The 16,634-nt window shown below is 41.5% G+C and overlaps 2 protein-coding genes across 2 annotated transcripts; both read right to left on the reverse strand.

The window, feature by feature from the left end:
* Nucleotides 1–9,861: 9,861 nt before the first annotated feature.
* Nucleotides 9,862–11,963, reverse strand: LOC109205353 (cytochrome P450 81E8-like). The gene is made up of 2 exons (XM_019368064.1): nt 10,994–11,963; nt 9,862–10,776 (listed from the first exon to the last, which is right to left on the reverse strand). Exons 1-2 carry the CDS (start codon nt 11,849–11,851, stop codon nt 10,156–10,158), a joined length of 1,479 nt encoding a protein of 492 aa, XP_019223609.1. The 5' UTR covers nt 11,852–11,963; the 3' UTR covers nt 9,862–10,155.
* Nucleotides 11,964–12,801: 838 nt separating this feature from the next.
* LOC109205354 (isoflavone 2'-hydroxylase-like) lies at nt 12,802–15,206 on the reverse strand. The gene is made up of 2 exons (XM_019368065.1): nt 13,977–15,206; nt 12,802–13,690 (listed from the first exon to the last, which is right to left on the reverse strand). Exons 1-2 carry the CDS (start codon nt 14,913–14,915, stop codon nt 13,064–13,066), a joined length of 1,566 nt encoding a protein of 521 aa, XP_019223610.1. The 5' UTR covers nt 14,916–15,206; the 3' UTR covers nt 12,802–13,063.
* Between the last annotated feature and the right edge of the window lie 1,428 nt (nt 15,207–16,634).

A 16,634-nucleotide genomic window follows, 5' to 3' on the forward strand; every position in this document is an offset into this window, starting at 1 on the left:
GAAATGTCGAAACCCGGACCTTTCTCCGCGAGGAGGAAAAAAGGGGGGCGCAACAAGCCCATCTCGAAGAAATTCCGTATGCCAGAAATTCCCAAATACAATGGGACCACCGATGCTAATGAGCATGTTACTTCTTATACATGCGCAATAAAGGGAATGACTTAGAAGACAATGAGATCGAATCCGTTCTATTGCAAAATTTTGGAGAGACTTTGTCGAAAGGGGCGATGATATGGTACAACAATTTGCCACCCAATTCCATCGATTCCTTCGCTATGCTTGCAGATTCCTTCGTGAAGGCACACGCCGGAGCAATAAAGGTTGCGACTAAGAAGTTGGACCTCTTCAAAGTTAGACAAAAGGACAATGCAATGTTAAGGGAATTCGTATCTCGGTTCTAGATGGAACGCATGGACCTACCCCCGGTCACAGGTGATTGGGCCGTTCAAGCTTTTACTCAAAGTTTGAATGAGCGAAGTTCGATAGTATCACGACAACTAAAGCAGATTTTAATTGAATATCCAGATGTGACCTGGGCCGATGTACATAATCGATATCAGTCGAAGATCAGGGTCGAGGATGATCAATTGGGAACCCCTTTCAGTTCTGTTTACTCAAATAGTCCCGTCGGAAGAATTCAAAGAGACATCGACAGAGAACCCCAATCGAACATAGATCGGTACCAACCATACAACATAGATCGTAAAAACAGCGGCCCAGGACGTAATCCCATTCAAAATGATTGAAGGAATGATCGAGGATAGAGCTCTAGAGGGCTCATGAGTAAAAGTGGCTTCGATAAACATGTCGAGCCCACAGAAGCACCACGAATGTCAAAATACAACTTTAGCATCGATACATCAGGTATTGTGTCGGCCGTTGGACAGATCAAGGATACTAGATGGCATAAACCCCTACAGACTGATCCAGCTCAAAGGAATCCTAATCAAATATGCAAATACCATGGTACCCATAGACATAAAACTGAAGACTGCAGACAGCTGAGGGAGGAGGTAGCTCGTTTATTCAACGAGGGTCACCTTCGAGAATTCTTAAGTGACCGGGCCAAGAACCACTTAAAAAATAGAGATTCGAACAAGCAAAACGAGTAGGAAGAGCCACAACATGTGATTCATATGATCGTTGGAGGGGTCGATATTCCTCAAGGGCCCGGTATTCCAACATACCAAGGTAACGATCACAAGGGAAAATGAACCCGGGACTACTTACTGGAAGAAACTTTATCTTTCAACGACGAGGATGCAGAAGGGATCGAACAACCTCACAAAGACGCACTGGTAATATCTATCCTTATGGATAAAATTCTAGTTAAATGTGTGTTGATTGATCCAGGTAGCTCGGCAAACATTATTCGATCGAGAGTTGTAGAACAACTCGGTCTCCAAGATCAAGTCGTGCCCGCAGCTCGAGTACTTAACGGCTTCAACATGGTAAGTGAAACCACCAAAAGGGAAATCATTTTGCCGGTGAATGTGGCCGGACTATCCAGGAAACAAAGTTCCACGTGATCGGAGGTGATATGAGGTACAACGCGCTGCTCGAAAGGCCTTGGATTCACAACATGAGAGCAGTGCCCCTGATGCTTCACCAAGTCTTGAAATTCCCAACATCCGAAGGAATCAAAATGGTGTACGGTGAACAACCCGCCGCCAAAGAAATATTTGCAATCGATTAGGTAGTACCAGTATCGGTGCTTTCATCAATAAAGGAATCAGAGTCGAAGGGAAAGCGAGAAGTCAAATGGCAACCACAGTCACCGGCCTCGGCCCGATCGAAGGAGCAGGAAACTTTCGAGGATGATGATTATATGATACCTCAAACTTTCATAATCTCTGACGATTCTGATGCGACGAAGTCAACGGTTGAAGAGCTGGGACAAATCGTGCTGATCGAGCATCTGCCCGATCGAAAGGTATATCTGGGCACGGGGTTAACTCCCGAGCTCAAGAAAAAACTCGTTCAATTTCTTTTAAATAACATGGATTGTTTTGCTTGGTCCCACCTAGATATGACAGGGATCCCACTAGAGATCACTATGCATCGACTGAGCTTGGACCCGAAGTTCCGCTCGGTAAAACAAAAGAGAAGGCCTCAGTCCGAGGTAAAACATGCATTCATCAAGGACGAGGTAACAAAACTTCTCAATATAGGATCCATTTGGGAGGTAAAATATCCCGAATGGTTAGCAAACGTAGTTGTAGTCCCTAAAAGGGAAACAAACTTAGAATGTGCGTAGACTATAAGGATTTAAACAAGGCATGCCCTAAAGATTCTTTTCCTTTGCCGAAAATCGATCGCATGCTCGATGCCACCGTTGGCCACGAGATCCTTAGTTTTCTCGATGCCTACTCCAGGTACAATCAAATACAAATGAACCTAGAGGATCAGCAAAAGACTTCGTTTATCACTAAATACGGCACCTATTGGTATAATGTAATGCCGTTTGGACTAAGAAATGTTGGTGCTACTTATCAACGCCTAGTAAATCAGATGTTCGAAGAACAAATAGGTAAATCAATGGAGGTTTATATTGATGATATGCTAGTTAAGTCCCTACGAGCAGAGGACCATTTGAAACATTTGCAGGAGACCTTCGACATACTGAAAAAGTACAACATGAAGCTTAACCCGGAGAAATGTGCATTCGAGGTCTGCTCGGGCAAGTTCCTCGGCTTTATGGTATCAAATCGGGGAATCGAAATCAACCTCGATAAAATCAAGGCAATCGAAGACAACACAGTTGTTGATAATGTCAAGGCTGTACAAAGTTTAACAGGACGCATAGTTGCCCTAGGTCGATTTATTTCGAGGTCCAGAGATAGGAGTCACCGATTCTTCTCCCTGCTTAAGAAAAAGAGCAATTTCGCATGGACCCCGGAATGTCAACAGGATTTGGAGGAACTCAAACGCTACCTATCTAGCTAGCCTGCCATTGCTTTACACCCCAAAGGCGGACGAGCAACTTTTCTTATACTTAGCAGTCTCAGAGATAGCGGTAAGTGGGGTTTTAGTTCGAGAAGAGCAATGTACGCAATTTCCGGTTTATTATGTTAGTCGAACCCTAGGTGAAGCCGAGACCCATTACCCACACTTAGAGAAATTAGCGCTTGCTTTAATAAGTGCCTCTAGGAAATTAAAACCATATTTTTAATGTCACACAATTTGTGTTGTAACCACCTACCCCCTTCGCAACATTTTGCACAAGCCTGACTAAATGGGCCGTTGAGATCAACGGGTACGATATCGAGTATCAACCTCAAACGGCCATCAAGTCTCAAATTTTGGCAGACTTCGTGGCCGACTTCACGCCAGCCCTCGCACCCGAGGTCAAAAAGGAACTATTGTTAAAATCGGGTACATCATCGGGGGTGTGGACCCTCTTCACAGACGGCGCTTCGAACGTGAAGGGTTCCGGGTTGGGCATCATTTTGAAACCACCCACAGGTAATACAATTAGAGAGTCTATCAAAACTTCAAAATTGACTAACAATGAGGCCGAGTATGACGCCATGATTGCAGGTCTCGAGCTAGCTAAGAGCTTGGGAGCGGAGGTCATTGAGGCCAAGTGTGACTCCCAACTTGTGGTAAATCAAGTCAACAGAACTTTCGAGAAGATCGAATGCGGAGGTACTTAGACAAATTACAAGTGTCTCCACATCGATTTAAAGAATGGACGCTATAGCACGTACCTCGAGAACAAAATAGCGAGGCCGACGCCCTTGCGAATTTGGGGTCGTCGATCGAAGACAATAAACTTGCTCGGGGACTGTCGTACAACTTTCAAGGTCAGTAATCAAAGAAGGACATGCCGAAATAAACTCCACAAGTTTAACCTGGGATTAAAGAAATAAGTACATCGAATACCTAAAGAACGGGAAGCTTCCATGAGATCCTAAAGAATCGAGGACTCTACGCACAAAGGCCGCACAGTTTACATTGGCCGAGGATGGAACACTGTATAGGAGAACATTCGATGGACCATTAGCGAAATTCTTAGGACCGGGAGACACCGACTACGTTCTACGGGAAATTTATGAGGGCACTTTCGGAAATCATTCCGGTGATGATTCATTGGTTCACAAATTCATCAGAGCAGGATACTATTGGGCCGATATGAAAAAGGACACTAAATAGTTTGTTTGAAAGTGCGACAAATGTCAAAGGTATGCGCCGATGATCCACCAGCCCGGAGAGCAACTCCACTCGGTCCTATCCCCATGGCCGTTCATGAAATGGGGGATGGATATCGTCGGTCCTCTATCATCGGCCTCAGGTAAAGCTAAATTCATTTTGTTTATGACCGACTATTTCTCTAAGTGGGTTGAAGCACAGGCCTTCGAGAAAGTTAGAGAAAAAGAAGTCATAGACTTCATTTGGGACCACATTATATGCCGATCTGGAATGCCTGTCGAGATCGTATGCGACAATGGAAAGCAGTTCGTCGGCAGCAAAGTGACAAAGTTTTTCAAAGACCCCAAAATAAAAAGGATCCTGTCAACACGGTATCATCCTAGTGGGAACGACAGGCCGAATTGACGAACAAGACCGTCATCCAAAATTTGAAGAAAAGATTGAACGAAGCTTAAGAAAAATGGAGAGAAATATTGCCTGAGGTCCTTTGGGCATATCGAACAACGTCAAAATCCAGTACGGGGGCAACAACGTTCTTTTTAGTCTATGGTGTTGAAGCTCTGATACTAGTCGAAGTCGGGGAACCTAGATTCAGGTTTCGGAATGCAACAGAAGAGTCAAATGACGAGGCTATGAATATGAGCCTCGAATTGCTAGATGAAAGACGGGAAGCCACCCTAGTACGAATGGCCGTACAAAAACAGCGGATCGAGAGGTATTACAACCGAAGAGCCAATCTTCGACACTTTAAAACAGTGACTTAGTTCTGAGGAAGGTCACCCCCAATACTCGAGATCCAAACGAAGGAAAACTTGGCCCGAACTGGGAAGGACCGTATCAGGTCCTCGATATTGTCGGAAAGGGATCCTACAAACTCGGCACAATAGATGGCGAGCAATTACCAAACAATTGGAACATATCACTTCTCAAACGATACTACTGCTAAGGTACGACCTTCTCTATTTTCATTTACATTGTATACTAACCAATTGCAGGTATTCAACCGAACACATCAAAGGATTCTTCATCACAAAGTCCTTATGTCTGAAAGCACGCGTTGCACTCTTTTTCCCTTAGACCGATTTTTATCCCAAATGGGTTTTTCTGGCGAGGTTTTTAAAGAGGCAACCATTGTTCGTGCTAACTTATAGCAACTCAACAGTATCCGAGGTTTCTTTACAATCAACCTCGAATACTGGGGGCATCACCCTCGGATGTTAACTTTGTTACAAGGAAGGTACTTCGTGTCATCAGGGTCTCAATAGGTAAAACTTTGTAAGGGTAAACGGTCAAACGAACCGTTCCCATTTAGATCACTCGAGCCCTAAAGGCAAACATGTACGCATGTATAATCTATTGAGAGAAGCATTTTTCCTTGTCAAATATTTCTTGCCTTAAAGAAATTTCTTACTTTACAAGTTCATACTTTTGATCTATTGTGGAAACAGGCTTAAGGGCCGATCCTAACTGAAGTTCAAACAGCTTACCCCGTACTCGGGGACTGCCGTCCGAAAAATCGATGAAATCGAACTACTAAAATCTCGAGATCATAAGACCTTAAAAAGGAAAACCTCATTTTTATAGGCCACAGACACCCCACTCGGGGACTGATAGTTTGAAGTATCACCGGGAAACAAGCCCAAGAGGCAAATCCCAAGTCAAAGGCTACGGCCAAACCAACACGACTCGGAGACGTACGAATTCCATAGTAAAATATGCTTTCAAATATTTCCATAAACCGATTTAAAAGGCTACCCTCGGCACATTTACAAAGGGTTTTGATCACATCAACCCTCGAAAACCCTAAGGGGTACCGAATTGTTCGAACTACCAAACAAGCTTATTTCACGCTAAGGCATAACGAAGCAAAGGGTTTCGATAGCACTAACCCTCAAGAACCCTAACGGGCACAAATTTATCTCGTGCTAAGGCATAACAAATTTTTATATGATTAACTTTTTAAGCCGAAAAGGGAGGAAAGCCATTTTTTTAAAGGCCATATCGGCCTAATTCAAGAGCCTAAGGGCCATTCTATTTTTTGAGTTCGAGAAGTCATGCTCACTCAACTAAAATCTAAGTGTCATCCTACTCCGAGTTCGAGCAAGTACTTACTCGATTACAAAGACTACATTAGTCCGACTTCGACCAAATTGCTTAAGCCTTGTACTTATGAACAAGCCATGGATGAAACAGAATTTTCACAAGGAAGAAAATGAAATAAGGACAAGTCAGAAAGCAAAGAGACCTTTTATATATACAAAAATTCAAAAAAGAAAAAGACTAAGTGCCTAATTTTCCTCGGGAGCTACATCCTCGCCATCGTGGTCTCCTCCACTCTCGGATCCACTCACGCTCCCAGAATAATCATCATCAGAAGAGAGAAACGCTTTGACTTCAGCCTCAAGCTCTTTCGCATTCTCGATCTCGACACCAAGGTTAAAGACACGAGCATGAATCTCTTCAAGAGTCTCTCTTCGAGACTGGCATCTGGCATGTTTGGCAACCTAGTATGCTTGAGCCTGAGCAGCATCGAAAACTTCTTTTGCTCGAGCTTAAGCGGCCTCGGCGTTAGATCAGTAGACAGCCACAATCACCTCAGCATCGGCCTTAACCGCCTCAGTCTCAGATTTCGCCGCTGCAATCTGCGTGTCGAACCGAGCCTGTAGCTCCTTAATTTTCTTGGCTTGTTCCAAGCTCTTCTCTTTCATGCCTTGGAGTTGTCTTTCGGTTGAGGATAACTGAGCTTGAGCTGCCTCTTTCTCTGTGGCAAGGCGATCCATCTTTTGCTTCCACATTGAAGTCTCCGCCTTCACCTCATCTACCTCTCCTCAGAGTTGCACGATCGTTTCATGCAGCCGCTAAACCTGTGAGATCGGATCATTAGCCATCACTCCCAAACCGATGCCATAAGAGTCTAAGACTTTATTTACCTACTCGGTCAGTTCACTTTGTTCTTTCTGGGCCACGACCAACTCAACTCGGAGACCTTTGATTTCTTTTTCTTTTTGCTCGCCAAGAAGCTTGAGAGCATTTTTTCCTCGGTAAGCCCTCGAATTTCAGCTTCATATCGGCTCAACTCTCTTTGAGACTTGAAGAAAGCCTCATAATGAAGTACCGAGGCCTACACAAATAGAAGGAAAAGAATTAGGCAAGGAGAGGAAAATACAAGTATGAAGACCGACATCAACAAAAAAAGTTAGGGCTTACACGATTCAAAGCTTGCTGGGCCTCGTTGAAGAGGCATGGTGCTACCACCTTGTCCATCAGAGCTTGATCCTCCTCGGTGACCAGACCTTAAAGGTAACTGGCCACCCCTACGGGGGAAGCAAAAACTCTTGCATCCTCCGGGACCGTAATAATGATAGTCCGTTTGCACTCGGGATCGACATTGGGAGCTGGGATCTCGCTGATCAATCTGAAACTCGAAGAAGATTCGCCCAAGCTCCTCCTCGGTACGTCCAAGTCATTCAAGACAGCGACATCATCGACCCTGGCAAAACAACTTTAGAAAAGGTCCTCCCCTCCGAGGTCATCTTCTACTTGAGGGGCCTTCACAGCCTGAGCCTCCCGAACTTCCCCTTCCGAGAATGAAGGAAGCGGCGGGGAGTCTCCAATTTCTATTTCCCCAAGTGGATCACTTAGGACGTTCTCTTTATTTTGAAGGGCCTCAAAGACGGCCCCTTCGGACATACCCGCCAACTGCTCATCTCGGCGGGAGGTATCTTCGGTCTCCGCGACCTCCTCGGTTCGAGGCTGAATTTCTCCAACCCTCACCGACTCAGAGGCCTTTGGGGCCTCGGTGTTCCTCTTCACTCGAGCCACCAGCTCGGAGCCGTCGACCTCGTTTTCTTCTTCTTCTTCTTTTAGCCGCTAAACTACCTCCGCAGGTAGGACAACGTGTCTTTCTTCGACTTACAAGCCTTACTTTTATTAGCCTTTGGGTCCTCGGAGGTTGAGACCCTTTTTCTCTTCTTATCCTTCGCAGGTTTCAGATCCGGGGGCGACACCTCTTCCTCCTCGAATGGGGGCCTCATGACAGCATTTTCTCCAAAGCCTGTATGAAAGGAAATCAAGTGAGTATGAAAAGAAACATTTCAGCGAAGATCATCAAATATGTGAAAAGAGGCTTACCATGATTTTTGGCCTCCTATCGGCCCCTTGCCAAATCACGCCATGAGCGCTCAACATACGAAGAGGTCGAAGCCAGGTTCCGAACCTAGCTCTTGAGGTTAGGAATTGCACCGGGCATCCAAGAGACCGCTACATCATAGAAGGGATGTTGGTGAGAAGAAGCAAAGGCAACGAAACAATAAATGGAGGCTATATGTGGGATTGTACTTACGCTTCATATTCTATTTCTCAAGAAATGGCATCTTCTTGGCGGGATTAGGTCGGAAGTTTCACTCGAACGAATCGGCCCATCCATCCTCGATCTTTGTCCTCATCTATGCTCGAGAACAACACCTTGGTAGCCCGACGCTGAAGTCTTATTAACCCGCCTTGATAGAGACGGGGGCTGTACAACCTGATGAGGTGGTCGAGGGTGAAAAGCATCCATTCGACTTTGCTCGCGAAGAATTGGAGCAGAATGAAAATCCGCCAAAAAGAGGGATGGATCTGACCTAGGGTTATTTGATATCGACGGCAAAAATCGGTAATGACGGGATCGACAGGGCCCAGCGTGAAAGGGTAAATGTAAACACTTAGAAACCCTTTCACATGGGTAGTGATGTCTTCTTTGGGGGCTAGAATCACCACCTCTTTATCTTCCCAATGGTAGTGTTTCTTCACCTGCTCAAGGTCACCCTCAGTTATCGAGCATATATATCTCGACATTGGATCGCATCGACCAGGGACCGACGAAGTTTTCTCGACTTTGAAGTTGGAAGTAAGTTCAACCCCCCGGGAACACACTCCTCAGGACGTGGCTCCATCGGTGTTTTATCGCAGGCTGGCCGCGATGAAGAAGCTTTTTCCTTTTGAGGAACAGTTTTTGACGTTTTTGCCATTTTTGTATAAAGAAAGAAAAAGAGAATAAGGCTTGGTATTTTGAGGGAAGGTTGACAATGAAACCTAGAGATTATGCAGAACGGAAAAGCTTAAAAGAGGCAAAAAGCTTAAGGGATTAGAAGGAAGTGAAAGTAAAGATTGAATCAACGAGAAAAGGGGCCTATTAAGGGATTCACGGCGACGGTTCAAAAGAACTGGTGGCCGACCACCAACTGACGCTCATTAATGATTTTAGGAACTGTACCGATTAGGAGAATAAGTAAGAATGAGAGAATGCCTATATATCTAAGAGGTGTAAAGTGAATTACAATTATTAGAATGTAACATTAGTATTTGTCATTCATCTTTCCAGTAACTATATTTCAAAAGAAAGCGAACGATAACGTGAATGTTGATATTGATAGTGAGAGAAGCATTCCGTAGAGTAATTATTCAACAGTAGACCTATTGGTACTATATTTCATATTTTACCAAACTAAAAATACGTATAGATACGGACTGAAGGAGACGTCTTCAGTTTTTAATTTTTATGCAGGCCTTGAGGGGAGTAGCTTATTGCTATGTCAAATACTCCATTTAGAATTCTCCATTTAGAAAAGAAAAGCTGAATGACATCCAATCTAGGGAGCTGGGATTGGAGTCATTGGATAAATCAAACATTGCTATGTATTAAAAAAAAATTGTTAGTTGTTCAGTGAATGGAGAAAACTTAAGCTCGATTTCCATTAGTTGGGAGATAGCTTCTTTTTTTGTGTGGGTACAAACTAAATGACGAACCAACAAAAAGATATCAATGTGAGCTTACCAAAACTAATGAGTTCACATTTGTATAACCACTAAACCAAGATTAGTCTTTTTCCCCTGACACGATGGAGCAAACGTATCAAAGTTAGATTTAATATACAATTAACTCCCCAACTACGAATTTCTACTGACCTAAAATAAGGATGCACCCCTCTTCTTGTTTTTCTTCTTTTCGTCTTCGTTTTCTTCTCAAAGCTGAGAAAGTGATACGGCCATGGATTCTCTGGGCCTGTATAATGCCTCCAAAGGATCTCGCTTGTTTAACATCAGCCCACAACTTTCATGCAAGCCCACTAATTCAGGCCCAATTCTTTGCCACTCAAAACAGTGAATAAATAAGCCCAAAATAAGCCCAATCAATCTGATAGCAAGACCAGAACCAGGACAAGCCCTTCTCCCCATACCAAATGGTATAAACTTACACCCTTCAATTCCCCCTTCCATTCCTTCAAATCTCTCTGGCTTAAACTTGTTTGGTTCTTCCCAAAGTTTATGATCCCTTTGAATTTCCCAAACATTCACGAATAGTATTGTACCTTTAGGAATATGGTATCCTTCAATTATACAATCTTGTGATGAAAAATGAGGCACTAAAAGTGGTCCAGCCGGAAATAACCTCAATGTCTCATTGATTATACAACGTAAATAGGGTAGTTTAAGGATGTCCGATTCTTCTAACAAATGCCCTTCTCCAACGAGGTTGTCTATTTCGAGCTTTGCCTTTTTCATTACCTCTGGATGATTTAATAACAGTGACATTGCCCACTCCATTGTTACAGCTGAAGTATGTGTCCCAGCAGTGAACATTACCTTCAAAAAAAAAAAAAAAAAAATGAAAGCATCATACAAAATGTTGAACTAACGAAATATATGGATAATATGAAATATCGTTACATTATCAGTCTATGCAAGTTAAATCCTCAATATATAGTTATATATAGCTGACTCTTAATTAACCTATTCATGATATACAAACTATTCATATTAAACCGAAAAATTAAAAGCATAAAATAATGCATATACGTACCATTATGACACCCTTAATAATGTCATCAGTGTAACATTCAGGCTGGGCTTTTTGTAAACATAACAAAGCGTCAATAATTGTCTTTCTCTGCTCAGCCAAAGATGAATAGGCTCTGCTCTTTCGACATTCATCGATTAGACTCTGAAGAAATTTATCTCTTGTTTTCTTGATTTCCACCAAATTCTTCTCCAACCCCTGAAATCCAATCCACTGAAGTACCGGAAAATAATCACAAATAGTCATAATCATAGTTGGACCGAACATTTCATGAGTTGACTCAGTCCAACGTTTACCTGCAACCATCTTAGTTAACACATCGTACACTAATTTCTCAAACAAAAAATTCAAGTTCACTTTCTTGGCAATTCCTCCTTTGTAATCCAAGACTAGTTTTTTAACCACGTAACGGACTTCTTCTGTACGGACGGCGGAGGAGTAGTTAAGGCTTACGGTGGAGAAGATTTGATTACTAGCAATGCGGCGGAGATTACGCCAATGGTCACCGTAAGGAGAAAATCCAATGGTGGTTTGGTTATAGCCAAGGTGTTTAGTAACGAGAGATTTTGGTCGATTAGCAAATATAATGTCATTTTTTGTGAAACATTGCTCAGCAATTGAAGGAGAGGATATGACAATAGTTGGACAAGTCCCAAAACGGAGGAAAATAATGGGACCATATTTGCATGAAAGTGATTTAAAAGTTTGGTGAATAGGGGATTTGAGGAGATGGAGATGTCCAATAATTGGTAGAGATGGTGGACTTGGAGGAAGTTTTTTCTTTGTTACATTTTGCAGTTTTAGAATGAAAAATATGGAGCAAAGAAATGCAATAGTGCAAAATTGAAAACCTATTTCCATATTAATGGATTTTTCAGCTAAGAAATGATGATGGTGACTTTTATTTTTTTTGGTCCGTACTGCCTGATAAGGTTGCACGGGCTGATGACAACAAACTGTGCTTGTTTTCTTAGCCTTGATTTCTCTAGATTAGAGTTTGGGGTTGTCTTTTATAATAAGGTCAGTAAAATTGAAGTAAGCCGTGACGTCAAATGCACACTCTTATTTTAGACGTCAAATGCACTCTTACATTTTGCGTTAAACAATTAGCTTTAACAAAGGGCAGCTCGGTGTACAAAATATTTTGCGTTCACGCAGGGCTCAAAAAGGGTCACACTTTATGGAGTATGATGTAAATGGTGTACCCTAATGCAAGTATTAATGGTTGTACCACGACTTGAACCCGTAACCTATAGGCCACATAAAAACAAACTTTACTGTTGCTCCAAGACTCCCCTACTAGTTTTCCAATAGCGTATTTCTGTGAAAAGCAATTGAGAGTGCAATATCTTTTCTGATTTATGAACGACGAACATGAACTGAAATGCAAACAAACAAGTTATTTATCTTTGTTCTCTAATATAAGAGTGGTTGAGATTCAAGAAGAGATTATATTTGCAAAACTAAGTAATGCAGTATATGAAAGAAATTACAGAAGCGGAAATAAGTACAGAGGAATATTAATCTACACGGGCTCTTTAATTAAGCTGCTACAAAAGAGTCTTTACTTTGAACTAATTTAATCAATTAGCTGACTTTTAGATATCTAAGATATGCTAATTAACGTTATCTACACACATGATGATATTAATAGTTTTAAGTTTCTGCTCTTACAATATATTGTGCTGACTAGCAAGGAGATTTTATTCGTTTTCACCGTATGAAGCTCCAAATTTTAAGGGTTGCCATTTGCTCAAGTCCTGGCTGTTCCACATGCAACAATATCAAATAAAAACCAGGCACAGATTAAGTTCACATTCACCAAATGATAGCTTAAGCTTTATTTAATGTCTCTTGTTCTACATAGTCAACTTTACTTAGTCACATTACCTTAGAGCACAAAGGTAAATTTTTACACTATACATACATACAACAACAACAAACCCAGTGAGATCTTACAAGTAGGGTCCTTATCACCTCTACTGTGGGAAGATAGAGAGACTATTTCTGATAGACCTTCGACTCAAGAAAGCACTATACATACGTACAAAGGAACAAATTGTACGAATAGTCTCATAGCTGGGCAAGGAAGCCACGACAATTTTGTCGTGGAATACAAACAGCCTCCAAAGGTTTATCTTTGTTCAAAGTGATTCTAGAATTATAGCACGCGTCCAACTTTTCTTCTTCCACACTTTTCCAATCGAACCACTGAATCAGGGAACCCAATACCAGTGAAACAGTGCGCAAGCCCATAGCAGCTCCAGGGCATGCTCTTCTCCCCATTCCAAATGCTACTAATTTATAGTTGAATCCTTCTTTTTCTCCTTCCATTGCCTCAAATCGCTCTGGTTTGAACTTTTCAGGTTCGTCCCATAACTTAGGATCCCTATGGATAGCCCAAGCGTTAACGATTAGGATCGTATGTTTTGGTACTTCATATCCCCCAACAGTACAATCTTCTAATGAGTAGTGAGGCAACAAAAGTGGTACTGGAGGGTACAATCTTAGCGTCTCGTTTATAACACAATGTAAATAAGGAAGCTTGGGAATGTCTGATTCATTTAGCAAGCGATCATTCCCTACTTTGCTATCAATCTCAGCTCTCAGTTTTGTAAATGCCTTAGGATGAGCTAAAAGAAGTCGCATCGCCCATTGAATGGTCATTGATGTTGTCTCTGTTCCAGCAATAAATAAAACCTGGAACACCAAATCATGTTTGTTAGGCTAGAAATTATCTTCAAACAAAGCACAAGTCTAATCAAGTTATCTATGAGTTTAGAGGCATTTTTGTGATCAGTACTAGATGTATACGACTAAGTTTAATTTCCTAAAATTATGATAAGGAGTTTGTAGCAAACAGAAAAGGCAAATTTTAATAACATCAAATATCCAAACTAAGGAAATATTTAACATATACATGATCCACGATCCAAACTAATTAGGAAATCTTGGCCAGCTTTTGGCCATAGTCGAGGGAACATACCAGTAGAACACTTTTAATTAGATCATCTGTGTAAACTTCAGGTTCAGATTCTTGTAGTGACAAGAGAGTCTCAACCAACGTGGTCTTCTTCGCACTGATACTATCTGTACTGGATTCTGAAATACCAGCTATTTTTTTATGTCGAAATTCGTCCAGTAAGCTGTTCAAGAATTCATTTCTCTTTTGGTGCGCTAAGATCATCCTTTTCTCTAGCCCTTTGTACCCAAACCATTTCAATACTGGCATGAAATCACACACGTTCAAAACTAACAAGGTCGCGAAGAAAAATCCCCTTTTCTCCTCAATGCTTTGTTTGCCCTTCTCTGTTCCCATGTCTTCTTCTCTTACGCTACGTTTTCCGGTACCAGTTCTCATCATAACATTGAACGCAAAAGTAAAAACCCAATGACTCAAGTTAACTCTTGCACCACTACTGCCATTATTAGTGCTGGCTTTAAACAAAGAGCGAATAAGAATTCCAATTTCTTCATTCCGCAGTGCAGAAGACTTCTGCAGGCTATTGGAAGAGAAGATCTCAATAACAGTTAGACGGCGGAGAGCCCTCCAAAGATAACCATAAGGAGCCCAGACAACAGCCTTATAGTTGAAGGAAAACTGATCTCCAGCCATGCTCTGAGGTCGATTTGCAAATATGATATCGTTTTTGGTGAAGCATTCTTCTACCGCAGATGGAGAAGACACAACAAGCAAATTTCTACAGCCGAATCGGAGATACAAAACAGGGCCATACTTTGTAGATAGGGAAGTTAATGTCTCGTGTAGGGAATTCTTGATAAGGTAAAGGTGGCCAATTATTGGAAGAGACAGAGGACTAGGTGGCAAACGTTTTCTGGGATGAAGCAAGTATTTGAATAAAATGACAAAGAAAAATAGCAAGATAGCTAAGTAGTGGTAGTATTTAGAGTTCAGATTCTCCATAGGCGAAAAGTTGAAACGATAGAGAATTATAGAACTTAGAACTCAGGGTAGGTGTAGTTTATAAAACAGATGTCCCTTTTATATATCATTGACAGTGCCCTAAAGTTAGTCATTAGCAGATTGATCAGTGGCCAATATATGAAGACAAACATTTCGTAAGAGCTGACGAATTTAAGTAATTGACAAAATCTAGTGATCCAGACAGCAATTGTATGATATAGATTCTATCAATCACTTTCACTTCTTATCCTGACCACAAAACTTTTCTGAGTTCTCTTTGTTCATTTCATTTCCTGCAACAATAATAGCAACAGCAGTAGCAAATATATCAACAACACCAATAATATAAATAAAAAACAATGACAAAATCATTATCTCTTGAGACTAGGGGCTAAGCTACATTATCCAAATGGTGGTCAATTGACCACCGTTCATCAAAAAATTACACTATGTATATCGATAAAATATTAGATTTTTAAGGTGTATAACATGTTGGTATTACTCTGTGTTCAAAATCAGAAAAACAAACGTTAGACCAACAAACAAATCGTAAAATAATTTCGAGCCCACTAAATTCACAATGTGTCCTTAAGGAATTTAATCCCCTCAACGTTGCCCAAGGTATACGGATTAATTCCTCCCAGGATAGAACGGAATAACTATTCTGTGATAGCGGCACTGTAAATCACAGAACTTCAGCGAACTCAACAGACGGAATAAATCACATTTGACACAATAATGCAACAATGTAGAAAAGAGGGGAGAAGTTTTCAGATTTTTCCATTTATGAAAAATGAGGCCAAGCCTCTAATTTATAGACAAAGGAAAAGTGATATGGAGAGGTACAATCCAAAAGGTGCCTCTTCCATTTTCCATTCACACCCTTTAAAGAAAAAAACGCAACAATCCCCCACATGAATGGGGAATGGACATATGCGTAAAAACATGCATGAAAATACTGTGTAATTCGCAAGTAAGGATTAATCGCATCTGGATAAGTCGGTTTTCCTTTGAACTTAAAGTAGTGAACTTATGTCGGATATACTCGGTCAATCGGTAGATTTGATATCTTTGAACCGTCGAGCTTTGGTGTATACCTAGACAATCATAAGTCACACAATCAATCCTTAACCGTCTTTGGTTCTCATGGTTGTGTTTGTTTCAGCCGTGAACACCGCCTAGTTTCATGAGTTCTTAGAGAATGGACCTTTACTTTCATTCCCCTTAAAGGGGCTTACACTTCACACTCACATAGGTGATTTCTAAACGTGTAATCCTATAGACACACTATCTGGTCATATCCTGCCAGACTTAGCAAATCATTAAAAAGCTTTAAGCTTTATTGACTCATCAAAAAGCCTTAATGCTTTACCTTGATTTCTGAACATTGTCTTCATTACGAGAATGAGTTGAGTTATTTGACAATGTTGAACCGTCATTCATAATTTTGTTTGATCTCTTTGAACCTAGCTCTTGGGATCTCCAGTCTACAAGGTAGAGTTATCGCCATGATGACTTGTCCTAGGCCTTAGCCCCATTCCCTTTGATGATCTTTCATCTCTAGATAGGCCTTTTGGAAGTGGATCCGACACGTTATCTCTTGACTTTACGTAGTCAATCATGATAACACCACTAGAGAGTAGTTGTCTAACGTTATTGTGTCTCCGTCGAATGTGACGAGATTTTCTGTTATACATAACGCTCCCTGCCCTGCCTATT

The sequence above is a fragment of the Nicotiana attenuata genome, unplaced genomic scaffold (genome assembly GCF_001879085.1).
Source record: "Nicotiana attenuata strain UT unplaced genomic scaffold, NIATTr2, whole genome shotgun sequence".
NCBI lineage: Eukaryota > Viridiplantae > Streptophyta > Magnoliopsida > Solanales > Solanaceae > Nicotiana > Nicotiana attenuata.

What these genes read in the sequence shown, in the direction of transcription:
- LOC109205353 (XM_019368064.1), bottom strand. Translation starts at nt 11,851, where the DNA reads ATGGAAATAGGTTTTCAATTTTGCACTATTGCATTTCTTTGCTCCATA. An exon ending in TTATTAAGGGTGTCATAATG is followed by an intron (nt 10,777 to 10,993) that starts GTACGTATATGC and finishes TTTTTTTTGAAG; the next exon opens with GTAATGTTCACTGCTGGGAC.
- LOC109205354 (XM_019368065.1), bottom strand. Translation starts at nt 14,915, where the DNA reads ATGGAGAATCTGAACTCTAAATACTACCACTACTTAGCTATCTTGCTA. An exon ending in TAATTAAAAGTGTTCTACTG is followed by an intron (nt 13,691 to 13,976) that starts GTATGTTCCCTC and finishes TTGGTGTTCCAG; the next exon opens with GTTTTATTTATTGCTGGAAC.